This window comes from Gasterosteus aculeatus, chromosome 20, assembly GCF_964276395.1.
Source record: "Gasterosteus aculeatus chromosome 20, fGasAcu3.hap1.1, whole genome shotgun sequence".
Lineage (NCBI taxonomy): Eukaryota > Metazoa > Chordata > Actinopteri > Perciformes > Gasterosteidae > Gasterosteus > Gasterosteus aculeatus.
In genome coordinates, this window is record NC_135707.1 from 10,460,140 (window position 1) to 10,471,798 (window position 11,659).

General features: G+C 42.2%; 2 protein-coding genes across 2 annotated transcripts; one reads left to right on the forward strand and one right to left on the reverse strand.

The window, feature by feature from the left end:
- Positions 1 to 453: 453 nt before the first annotated feature.
- Positions 454 to 2,493, reverse strand: fkbp14 (FKBP prolyl isomerase 14). The gene is made up of 4 exons (XM_040164844.2): positions 2,035 to 2,493; positions 1,441 to 1,592; positions 1,087 to 1,214; positions 454 to 990 (listed from the first exon to the last, which is right to left on the reverse strand). Exons 1-4 carry the CDS (start codon positions 2,229 to 2,231, stop codon positions 832 to 834), a joined length of 636 nt encoding a protein of 211 aa, XP_040020778.1. The 5' UTR covers positions 2,232 to 2,493; the 3' UTR covers positions 454 to 831.
- Positions 2,494 to 2,609: 116 nt separating this feature from the next.
- On the forward strand, positions 2,610 to 10,597 carry plekha8 (pleckstrin homology domain containing, family A (phosphoinositide binding specific) member 8). The gene is made up of 13 exons (XM_040164841.2): positions 2,610 to 2,756; positions 3,203 to 3,319; positions 3,430 to 3,585; positions 3,688 to 3,809; positions 4,075 to 4,233; positions 4,371 to 4,411; positions 4,578 to 4,696; positions 5,275 to 5,626; positions 6,381 to 6,466; positions 7,420 to 7,478; positions 7,749 to 7,950; positions 8,040 to 8,101; positions 8,186 to 10,597. Exons 1-13 carry the CDS (start codon positions 2,717 to 2,719, stop codon positions 8,381 to 8,383), a joined length of 1,713 nt encoding a protein of 570 aa, XP_040020775.2. The 5' UTR covers positions 2,610 to 2,716; the 3' UTR covers positions 8,384 to 10,597.
- Positions 10,598 to 11,659: the final 1,062 nt, after the last annotated feature.

Below are 11,659 nucleotides of genomic sequence, written 5' to 3' on the forward strand. Positions count from 1 at the left end.
TCTATCCTATGTCAACATTAAGTCAACCAAAATGATACAAAGCTTTCATTTGTAAAAAACAAACAGAAGCACTGACGGCCATCAGACAGCTCACAGGCTTCTGTCATCTTTGAAACATTGTGCATCCTGTTGATGTTACATTGCTGATTCCACTTGAATTGAATTGTTCTCAAAATGTAGACAAAAAAATTCATACTCGGTGTTAACAAGAACATTTTGACGGTTTTAGTCAGGATGTTATTCCCTACGACGTGTGAAGTTTGGATGGAAATGGGGGATTTTGATGGTAGACGATGTAAAATCCATAGTTTGGAAATATAATTTGGAATGATCAAATTCTTCCTCCATAGGCCTTTTGCATATTTTTTGTGATGCACTCCTGGTGCGATGACATCATGTACGGGACCGTGGTCTCATTCACATCTGCCCAAAATCTAGAAACTCAAAGAGAAGGACTCCTCACTGTTTAATGTTGTCGTTGTTGTTTAGATTTTGAAATGTATGAACGATACAAGAGTGCCATCTAGTGCGTAATAAAGACCTACACAGAGAAGAACTCCCCCGCAGGGTCACTTCCAGAAACTGTATCACCAAGGCTGAAGCTTCACAGTCACTAAATTAAGACAAACAATTCTAATAGGGAGCCAAAATTAATATATGGTAACATTATTAGGGCAGAATGTAGATTCACATCAATTATTGGTCTTATTTTCCATCAAATGTTTATCCAAAAGAAAGACCATACTGTTCATAATAAGCCCAGTAATTAATTCACAATGCATGTCACTATTTTCGGATGTGATTCAAGAAACAAACCCTAAATGAGTTTTTCTAGAGCTCATCGTGTTGGTAGGTGAATTCCCTCGCAGATATGAAGCCGTCTTTATCTTCATCCTCATTTTTGAAGATATCCTCTACCATCGCCTCATGGTTTGTGTCATTAGGGGAATATCCATGTTTCTCAAATTCTTTCTTCAGGTACTCTTTTACCTACAACATAGACAGAATGATAATCGCAAAGCAGTAAGAAAAAATATATATTTATACACTCAGTGAAAAGAAAAGCCATTTACAAGAATCTCCCACCTCCTCTCTGCAGAGCTTCCAGTCGTCATTGAGATCCATCTCCCGGAAAGACTCATGCGACCTGGGACCATTTCGAATGTCCATGAGCTCAATGTGAAAAATGAGAATACTGCTTGGGGGAATCTTGCCTGTAAACAAAGGAAAAGGGTTTAAGTAAAAGAAACAAAATGCATTAGAATGAGTATACAGTGCTCTCGGGAGGATCCACAAAGACAGATATGAATGGTGGATATGATGAAGCTGCAGCATTTTGGCCGTAGAAGCTCAGACGTGTTGATGGTGTAACACAAGACGAAATGGGGACATGTCTTATTATATGAAACATATTTTTGAGTTTTATTTATTGTCTGTTACCTTTTCCTTCCTTGCCGTATCCCAGAGACGGAGGAATCGTCAGTTTTCTGCGCTCTCCTGTGCACATGTTCTTCAGACCCTTATCCCAACCCTTGAGCACCTCTTGCATCCCAAGAGTGAACCATACTGGATTTTTATCCCCGTGTTCGCGGCTGCCAAAAGTAACAAAGATCCATCACAGTTTTTCTTTGAGAAAGAAGTCCAGCACACACAATCTATATCACAAATATGTACAATGAATAGCTGCCCCCTAATTTTAAGGGCAGTTCTATGGTTAATACCGCGGTGTGATAGGAAAGTATGATAATAATAATAACTGTTACAGTTTAACATAGTTTATTATTGTTGACCAATGATTAAAACATTTCTGAACTTTAGGCAAATATGTGACTCTGCCAAAAAAGGCATATTTGAAAAGATACGTTTTGAGGAATGATTTAAATAACGCAGATGCAGACAGATGTTGGTCTGTATCACTGCGCAGTCCAGTAGATTCATGCATTGCTTTTACATCGACTCTCCTGCACGACACGAGGAGTGTAGCATCATTGCACAGTAATACATGTAGCATCAAAGTTTGCAGCAAGACGTTACCTGGAATAGAACATGGTGCCATTACTTTCCAAGAATCCCTCGTGGTGAACAAGAAGCATGTCTCCATACTTTGACTTACGGTAACACATGAAGGGTTTATGTAAAACTTCAATTTTCACTTCTGGCTCGGGCAGTTTGCCCCCCGTAACAAGCACAAACAGTGAGGCCAACAGCGAATAAATATAAAAAAGAATCATTTCGACAATAGCTCACTTACTCGCAAAAAAAGATAAATCAAACCGTTTCACTAAATGCTGTCTTTAAAATATATACATGGCAGGAATGTCAACTACGTGGCAGCCAACTTAAACGAGCACGTAACAGCCGTTCCGCTGTCTGACCTCCTCCCTTTACTATTGGCTACACATGTATTCAAGCCACGCCCTTTACCCATGTTCTCTCATTCTATTGGTAGTTCTGGGTCTCAATCCCCCGTGTCCACACCCACAGCGCTTTAGTCCCTCAGACGTGCTCCACTGTCAATGGGACGCGCTGGAGAGCGTCATTAGAGCTTGATTCACAAAAAAAGTTTACGCACTTTTATCTACGGAGCTGGAATGTAAAGCCTAGGACGTTACTCCACAAATCACACTCGGGGCCCGATGGAGTCGCTTCAATCAGCTGTACATCGTTTCTTGTTATGATAAACAAGTAATGAACGGCAGAAACACATCACTAAAAAATGGAGGGAATGCTGCATAAATGGACGAACTATATTAGTGGTAAGTTAATGCTATAGTCGTTGCGTTTTTCGGTTGCACTGCTCGTTTTAATAAGGTAGCTAGCTAGCTAGCATGACAACATCTTAGCGTATTAGCATGTGTTGAGCCGATAACGTTAGAAGGCAACGGGTAAGCTAACGTTAGCTAGCCACCGACAGGCTTCAACTATCGAACCTTTGCCACTGCTTTTATTTATTCACCCTCTTTGTTTGACGCCACTAAGTTAATTTAGCTGTTTACCGAGAAGGAAGTTACCTGGTATTAAATTAGTCTTAACAGGTCGCCTATGTAGATCACGTTAGTTCCGACCATCTGTCATTGTAATCTGATTTAACAACTGATTAACGCTAGCTGACGCAACGTCAGGGTTCACATGAAGTCTTTCCATGTTTATTCAGCTAGTTAACGATATGTTTATTGAGTTCTCTGTTTCTATGTCTGTTCAGGCTGGCAGCCTCGTTGGTTTGTGCTTGATGGAGGAACTTTGTCCTACTACGACTCTCAAGAAGATGCGTGGAAAGGTTGCAAGGGCAGCATTAAAATTTCCGTTTGTGAAATCCAAGGTCTGTGAGCCACACAGAGTCCCTATGCTTCAGAAACTTTTTTTCTTTTTATAGATGTATTCCTGACGAGCATTTCTCCCTGTTTGCTGCTGCTGTGTGTGTTCCATTAGTTAATTCCTCTGACTCTACGCGAGTGGACTTGACCATACCAGGAGAGCAGTACTTTTACCTACGAGCCATCAATGCAGCGGAGAGGCAGAAATGGCTGGTGGCTCTGGGCTCGGCCAAAGCCTGCCTTACAGACAACCGGACAAGAAGAGAAAAGGGTGATTTAGATGCTGTAACATCCTAATCTGACCCTGCATGGATTACCTTTACACAGCCAGTATTGTATCGCATTGTGAAACGGGTCGCTGATGTTGTTGCAGAGCTCCAGGAGAACACAGAGGCGTTGAAAACTAAGATGTCGGAACTCCGATTGTACTGTGACCTTCTTCTCCAACAAGTACACAAGATCAAGGAGAGCGATGAGCTGGGAGACACAGCGGAGGTGAGCTTACGGTCCGGATGAGACGATGAAATGAGAGAAGCTGCTGTTGGTGTGACACTGCAGTATAAGGTAGCCCATCTGCAACTAGCAGGAAATACAACCCCAATCTTTAAGCATACTAATAGAATATACTGTAAGCAAGTGTTATAATTACATTTCCTCTTATGTTTTTATTTTTTATTATCACAAAACAACAGTGTACTTACCTGTCAGTACTTTTCGTGGAGTGTCGGCTAATGTATTTTGTTCTGTGTGCCCTTTTCAGACAGGAATTGACACTGGAAACATTGTGAAGTCCACATGCACCACTTTCCTCAAGACTCTGGAGGAATGCATGCAGATAGCAAACCATACTTTTAGTACAGATATCTCAACGCAGACTCCACCAGGATCTCCTCCTGTAGCCGCTGTCAAACCTCAGAAGGTACAAATATGTCACCGTGTCTAATCAGAATGTCTCATTTTATCTTTTTAAATCAGCATTGCTCAGCATTCTTTAGCATTGCTTGTTTGATATTGAGATATATAAAATAACCCCAGAATATCTCGCCCCTTCAACAGATTAAACCAGTCAATCATTTAAAACAGAACCTTGGAGAAAAGTAAGTTTTCTTTCATAACGTTTTTGTCATTTCCTACACTGATTCTACTTTACTCATTGACTGTAGTTGTTTTTTAAATTTACTAATTTGAAAAGTGAGGTGAACATTAAATACCCTTCCAAATGTTTTCTGTTGATACAACGTTTCACACTCGAATGTGTTTCAGGTGGAGAGATTTGGCTGAAAGCTCAGGAGAAGTAATTGCACATGACAACCAGAGCCTCGACTCCGGGGCAGAAGGACCAGATGAGCCAGACAGACCAGAACAGCATCATTCCCCATCAGGTAAGACATGTGTCCAAACCTCTTCTTGAGCATCTCAAACTTTTATTGCAACCCATAGAGGAAAGCTGTCACATCATCTGACCTCATGGATGGATTGTTGCCTTTTAGTGAGCAGTAAGTGAGTGATGCCTCCGTTACATTATTGCATGTAGCAGTAACAAAACCTTTTATACATGGAAAGCTACTGCTGATGATATAAAATGAGAAGAAGTCTAATTTAATGCTTTATCTAAAATACCAGTGTATAACAGATGAAACAAAGATGTTAAAGAAAAGCATTTGACGAAGCATAGTCACATTTGGGTTTGGTCACAACTGAGACACTGTGATGTTTGCTGACTTACTGAACCTTTCCACCATGGAGCTCAGTGCCGCAATACTTCTACTCAACAAAAAAAAATACTGGAATACTAAATGATGGATGAGCATTATGTTGCGTAGTCAGTGTACATGATAGTTATAGATAGATAGTTTTTTCAAATTGTTACGCCAGTCTGACGGAAACTTGACCAAAACTCATTTCCCGTATTGCCTTCTGTCTCGTAACATTTATGGTACTTGTCCACTGTGTCTCACAGATGTCGATGCCACCGACAAGCAGTCAGTCCAGGAGGAGGTATCTGATCCCACTTCATACACTACCCAGACTGCCCCTGAGTCTGAACACCACCAACAACCAGCAGAGAGGGTGGAGGGAAATGAAGCAGATGATCTAAAGGGGACAAAACGAGAGCAGCTGCACGAAGGGGACCAAAGTCAAGAAGAGCATGACAACAGCAAGAGGGAAGTGAACGCCGTCCAGCCTCAGCACCAACACGACGCCGTTCCAGACCAAGAAGAGGCTCAACATGAAGGCGGAACTTCCGGAGTTTCACCAGAGCCGGAAGACACCGAGCAGGTGGAAACTTTCTTCAGCACAATGAGTCACAGGTACGAAAATGCTACTCAGGAAGGTCACATTCTGTAGGAGACATTTGTTTCTGTGATATTTTACCATGACAGTATTAGGGTGAACCAATCAAGTCTCTATGTAGTATTTTTGTCTTTGAGGCACTTCTGCTGCAGCCTTTGACCTGCACAGCTACTTAGTTTGTGGAAATATATTGTGTTTTACAGTGTTACACCGAATTTATATATAATAGGTTTTAACAGAATCCATGATGTCATTATCAGTGTTTCATATTAGTGTGTTCTCTCTTGACGGGCCCTTATGTGACATTTGGGTTTGTAAAGCTTTTTTGTTTCACTCTGTATTTCAAACGTATTTTACTTTTATCTTTTTTGAGGAGCTTTACTGAACAATGGACTAGTGTGGATTGTGTAATATTCAGTTATAACATGGACATTATTATAATGGAAACATTATCTCTTATTCAACTGCAAGATGGGACCTACAGAATGTTCATTTTGGAGTTGGTCTTTTTAACATTGGTCGGACGTTTCAATATTGACATTGGCAAAACCACAACTTTTTGTTAAGTTGTAGAAAAAGAAGCAGAACAGTCTCAGGTATGGTCAGGCAAAGAAATGCATGGAACTGTGTTGAATCATTTCTCTGGCTTGGTATTGACTGATTTGTACCCTTTTTACCTCTATTCTTTTCTGTTGGAGTTGATCAAATAAAACAGAATGGCATACTTCCCTCTAATATATTCTCCTGTTTGAATCTGTTCTACTCTTATAGATTTAGTGATATAAGACTGGACGACGACAATGGTATCCCTACACAAGAGTTTTTGGACTCATGCTATGCAATAGTACCTGTATTAGGTAGGCTGGTCACTTTCAGTCTGTCCTCTTCATGTGCTCTTCAGCTGTTTCTCATGACGTTACGTCTGTGATCATTTCACCCTTCATTACATTTAAAGGGGAAACGTCTTCCTATTCTTTTAACTAATGCATGCACTTTTTTATTTATTTAATTTATCTATTCTGTAATTAATTAGGGGGCCGGCTCTTTGTCTTGGGTTAATAATCACCACCCTTTTCTTTCATGTCTTCTTTATTTCCTTCTGCAACCGTATATCTGTCCATGGTTTCATTTATACTTTGTTGCCTGTCTACCTTTTTATTTAGTTTATTTTAATAACTAAACCCTGTGTATGAATCCTTACCTGTGTGCACTACACATCTACACACAGATAAAGGTGGGCAGTCGCTGTAAGGGTGCAGGACATTGAAAACATGTTTGGCAATTTCTTCAAACTTTTTCCAAAGCTACATCTGACCGGTACGATAATCATAATAATGAGGAAGTGAGGTTGGAGAAAGACTTTGTGTCATCCAGATTTACATGGTGGAGATTCTTTAAAATAAGCATCAACGTTGTCAAATTTGTACAGGATGTCATAGCCATACGTTTCATCATGGCAATATAAGTGTAAAAACACTCCTAAATTTAGTGAACTTTGCTCACGTCTAACTGAGCGCAAATATTTTTGTCAGAAAATCAAAGTCTTGACCAAGGCACCGTGCAGCCTGCCTTCAGAATTACCACTTTGGTCTTCTGTGCTACCATCCTTTATTATTCCATCCATTCTGCAGTCTGGGTATTTTCTCCTGATCATAGTTACACAGTTTTTTATTCCTTAAATAACCCAGCATCCTGTTTTTAATTAATCAGTGGCTATTAAGAACCGTGTAGTCCGAATAATATGTACAAAACACAAAATGTATTCTTATTCATAATCAACAAATAAATGATTGTGGGTTTCTCTTCTCAGACAAACTGGGGTCCACAGTGTTCGCCCCAGTTAAGATGGACTTTGTTGGAAATATCAAGGTATGTGTTTGAGTCATTGATTGTCTTAAAGAAGTAGCTCTAAATCTACAGGTAGCGAAGCAAACCGCATGAATCAACATTAGTCGTTGACACAATACGACAATGCACAGATTTGCTCATAAGTCAGACGTCTCACTTCTTCTATTCCTGTTCTGTTAATGCACCTTAGATCGAGTAACTAATGACCTCATCATTTTGTCATGTCGGAGCAAGAATGATGAATTTATATCCAGCTCCTGTCACTATATTAACGTTGTTTGAACTATGCAGAAAATTCATCAGAAGCTGATGTCAGACCCCAACGGCTACCCCACGCTACAGTCCATCGTGCTGTACGAAGTCCAGACAGATGTCGCCCGGGTGCGTAACTCTGCCACCGAGGCCCTGCTGTGGCTCGGACGGGGCCTGAAGTTCCTCAAGGAGTTCCTGTCTGAACTCCACGCAGGAGAACAAAACATCCAGGGAGCTCTGAGTGAGTCCGACTTCTACGATGGAAAAAAACGTAAAAAAGGAAACCGAACCTATTGCATGTTCAACATCCGCCCCTGTTCTCTCACCCAGATAATGCCTACGGAAAGACCCTCCGTCAGTACCACGGATGGGTTGTGCGAGGCGTTTTTGCTGTAAGTACACACACCGGTTCTTTCCCCCTCTGAGGGTTCATCTGTTCTTGGGACGTGACTAACCAAATATTCCAATGTCCCCAGTTGGCGCTGAGGGCCGCGCCGTCTTATCAAGGGTTCGCAGCCGCCTTGGTGTCGAGGCAGGGCGACGAGCTGAAGGGCGGCTTCGCCAGCGGCGTGCACAGGGACCTGGGAGTGTATCTGCCCGCCATGGGGGAGCAGCTGGCCATTCTAGACGCCCTGTATCTAGAATACAACTTGGAGTCGGACGAAGTGGTGTGAAACTTGAAGGACAGAAACGAGTGCTGAAGGACGGCGCCAGATGCATCGAGTGCTACAATATTAGTGTGAGCACGTCCTGTGCCGGTGTGAGGTATTTTCCAGAGGTTGTAAGTCTCTAACAACAGCACATCCACTGTTGTCTGGATGTGAGGAAGGTATTAATGTCTGTATTTAGGACCAAGCACTAACAATTGAAATGTTAAGGTATGATGAACTATAGTAAATGGGTCTTGTTTAAGAGACTCCGACGGTGGTGAATAACGGTGACATTTGTTTCTGGCGCACATTGTGTATTAAGACATTATATGTACAAGGACGTAACTACGAGGTATTTGGCTCTATTAACTGCCCTGGAAGATCAATTGGGATTTCCCTTGAACTGATTAGAAGGCAGAGACATTTTTAACCCGGGTTGTCCTGCTTCCTTGGAATCATGAAACAAGGTGTTACTTTTTACTAACTAACATAAAGCAATTGTTGGACAATTGTTTCAATGCCCGATATTCAGTCACTGGCCACTTTATTAGGTACACCTGTTCAATTGCTTGCTAGCACAACTTGCTGATGACGTGTAAATCATTCATTCAAACCGAGCATCAGAATGGGAAAGACTGTTGGTGCCGGACGGGCTGGTCTGACTGGCTGGTCCGAAACTGCTGAACCACTGGGATTTTCACGCACAACCATCTCTAGGGTTTACAGAGGATGGCCCGAAAAAGAGAAAATATCCAGTGAGCGGCAGACGAAAATGCCTTGTTCATGTGAGAGGTCGGAGGAGAACAGGCAGACTGGTTTGAGATGATGGAAAGGCAACAGTGACTCAAATGACCTCTCGTCACAACCAAGGAATGAAGAACACCGTCTTCTCTGAACGCACAACAGGAGGGACCTTGAAGAAGACGACAGCAGCAGAAGACCTCACCGGGTGACACTCCTGTCCGCTCACAGCGGGAAACCGACTACAGTTCAAACAGGCTACGAGCCAAAGCTGAACAATATAAGATTGGAAAAATGTTTCCTGGTCTGATGAGTCTCTGTGTTTTCTTGGCACGCTTTGGGCCCCTTATCGTTTAAATGCCGCTCCCTTTATGAGCACAGCGTACCATCTTCTGGTGGCTACTTCCAGCAGGATAGTGCGCCGTGTCACGAAGCTCGTATCATCTTAAACTGGTTTCTTGAACATGACAATGAGTTTACTGCACTCCGAAGGCCTCCACAGTCACCACATCTCAATCCAATAGAGCACCTTTGGGACCTGCAGCAACCGGGTGATGCTATCATGTCAGTAAGGATCAAACTCTCTGAGGAATGTTTCCAACACCTCGTTGAAAAGTCTGCCACCAAGAATTAAGGCAGTTCTGAAGGCAAAAGCAAGGTGTACCTAACAGAGTTGCCGGTGAGTGTATATGCCTTTAAGGATGTGATGGCAAACATGGCCAAGGTAAAAAGTTTTGCACTTATTGCAATTAGGGGGCATTACGATCAATGTGTTGTTTTTTTTGTTTCCTGAAATGTTAATACAACTCCTGCAGGTGGTTTGTGTTTTGAGCTATTGCTCTAGACTCTAGAGACTTTCCGTGGGACCAAAAGCAGCCGTAATGGGAGTTGCTTTAGCCTTTGAGGCGCACGACACACAAGAATGAAGTGACACGGCCTTTGAAATACCGACAACTGTTGAGTACTTTTGTGGACATCCTCTGCACAAAGCTATGCACAGACTGCCTTTTCAATGTCTATTTATTACGTCCTGACTTGTAAATGTCACATTGATGTTATGGGGTTCATTGCATACGAGCTCTTGTGTGGACACTTGTATCCATAGAGCATGTTTATTGATTGCATGGTTAACTAACCAAACTAATTGGTTAACATTGGTGCCAATGCAAACTGTGTACAGGTCAGGGATGAGAATTAACCAAGTCATTGAATAATCCTCACATTTTATGATGTCCATGAAACGTAAACGACGTTTAAGTTTCTTCATCGTGTCAATGAGCCATTCAAATGAAGCAGGAACAAATACATAACACACACCCTACTGTTTTGTGTTCAGGAATGCACACAGTAATAATACTTGATGTAAGATGGGCTGACTTCCTGTTGCAAATAAATCCCAATTTTATTCCATTTTAATACTGCAAACATTTGATTTGGTTTTCTATGACTGTATATAAGATGCTATTAGATTTTTACATAATAAATCATTAAGTTGTCTTTGTGTGTATCCAGTCCTGTCGTAGTCAAATCTGTTGTCTTGTCAGACAGGTATCCCAAAGGTATCACCAACGCCTCATTCAACAATCAGTGGTGCCACTGGTATTCATTTAGCGAAGCAGTGCTTTCCTTTGACAGCACCTTGACAGCACCCTCTTAATCCCAGAGAAAGCTCTGTTTACATTTCCTGCTATTTATCTGGCTCTCCTGTTGGGACACTGAAATCCCATTTTTGTGTGTAGTTGAAGCTCCCTGCTCCACCTTTGCATTCTATGCAGCGGGAGTTTTGCATGTGGAGCCGTAGTGTGTCCTCTGCCGTGACCACAGCACCCTGCGTGCCACCCATTCCTGCTCATAGGTCAGAGATTTTCACTTGCCTTAAGCCACCAGCTGGGTGCCTCGCTGTTTCCTGTCCCCATGGCCTCATTTGCATCGCCACTAAAATAACTCCTTATGTTGGAGAAAGGGTTTGATTTCACTTCACCTTGAGAGTTCATAATAGAACTTCATGACCAGCGTTTCTGGAGGCAGAGAGGAAGAGCAACTGTTCAAGGTTCCTAAACGCTGATAAACCTCCAAGTGTTGTATTCTTCTTTGAGCAAAGCAGATCTTTTCATCACAGAGCAGTAAAATGCGGTCGGCCACTGCGTCTCCGGCAACATTTAGTGCTGTACTTGGACATCTGTGGGACAAATCCGATTGGCCTGGCCAGGGGAATGCACATGATGGGATAAATAAACCAAGGTAAGCTTTTACTTGGGCATCTCAGCGGACAAATTGCCCTGATGTGATTTAAAAAAAAAGAAAGAAATACAGCTAATGGAGTTATGTGGACTCTGTCCAACCTCTAACATCTCTGTGGCAACACTGGCTGGTTGCCCGTAGCCCACCGCGTATGACTGTGCCGGATCTCCAGGCACAGACTCAGCACGGAATGAAAAGCTGAAGAAAGCCATTTCCATGTCTGAGAAAACCGCGACGCTTCGCTGAGTGGTCTGTCAACTATTTCCCCTAATGCAGCGCTTTCCAGGGAGCCGCTGACAGCATCTTTTTTTGCACCTG

Bases quoted from the DNA above. Each gene is read 5' to 3' on its own strand.
- plekha8 (XM_040164841.2), top strand. From the start codon at position 2,717: ATGGAGGGAATGCTGCATAAATGGACGAACTATATTAGTG. The intron at 3,586-3,687 runs GTGATTTAGATG...ATGTTGTTGCAG, and splicing joins CCGGACAAGAAGAGAAAAGG to AGCTCCAGGAGAACACAGAG. The intron at 4,234-4,370 runs GTACAAATATGT...CCCCTTCAACAG, and splicing joins CCGCTGTCAAACCTCAGAAG to ATTAAACCAGTCAATCATTT.
- fkbp14 (XM_040164844.2), bottom strand. From the start codon at position 2,231: ATGATTCTTTTTTATATTTATTCGCTGTTGGCCTCACTGTTTGTGCTT. The intron at 1,215-1,440 runs GTAACAGACAAT...CTTTGTTTACAG, and splicing joins ATACGGCAAGGAAGGAAAAG to GCAAGATTCCCCCAAGCAGT. The intron at 991-1,086 runs GTGGGAGATTCT...TCTATGTTGTAG, and splicing joins GGAAGCTCTGCAGAGAGGAG to GTAAAAGAGTACCTGAAGAA.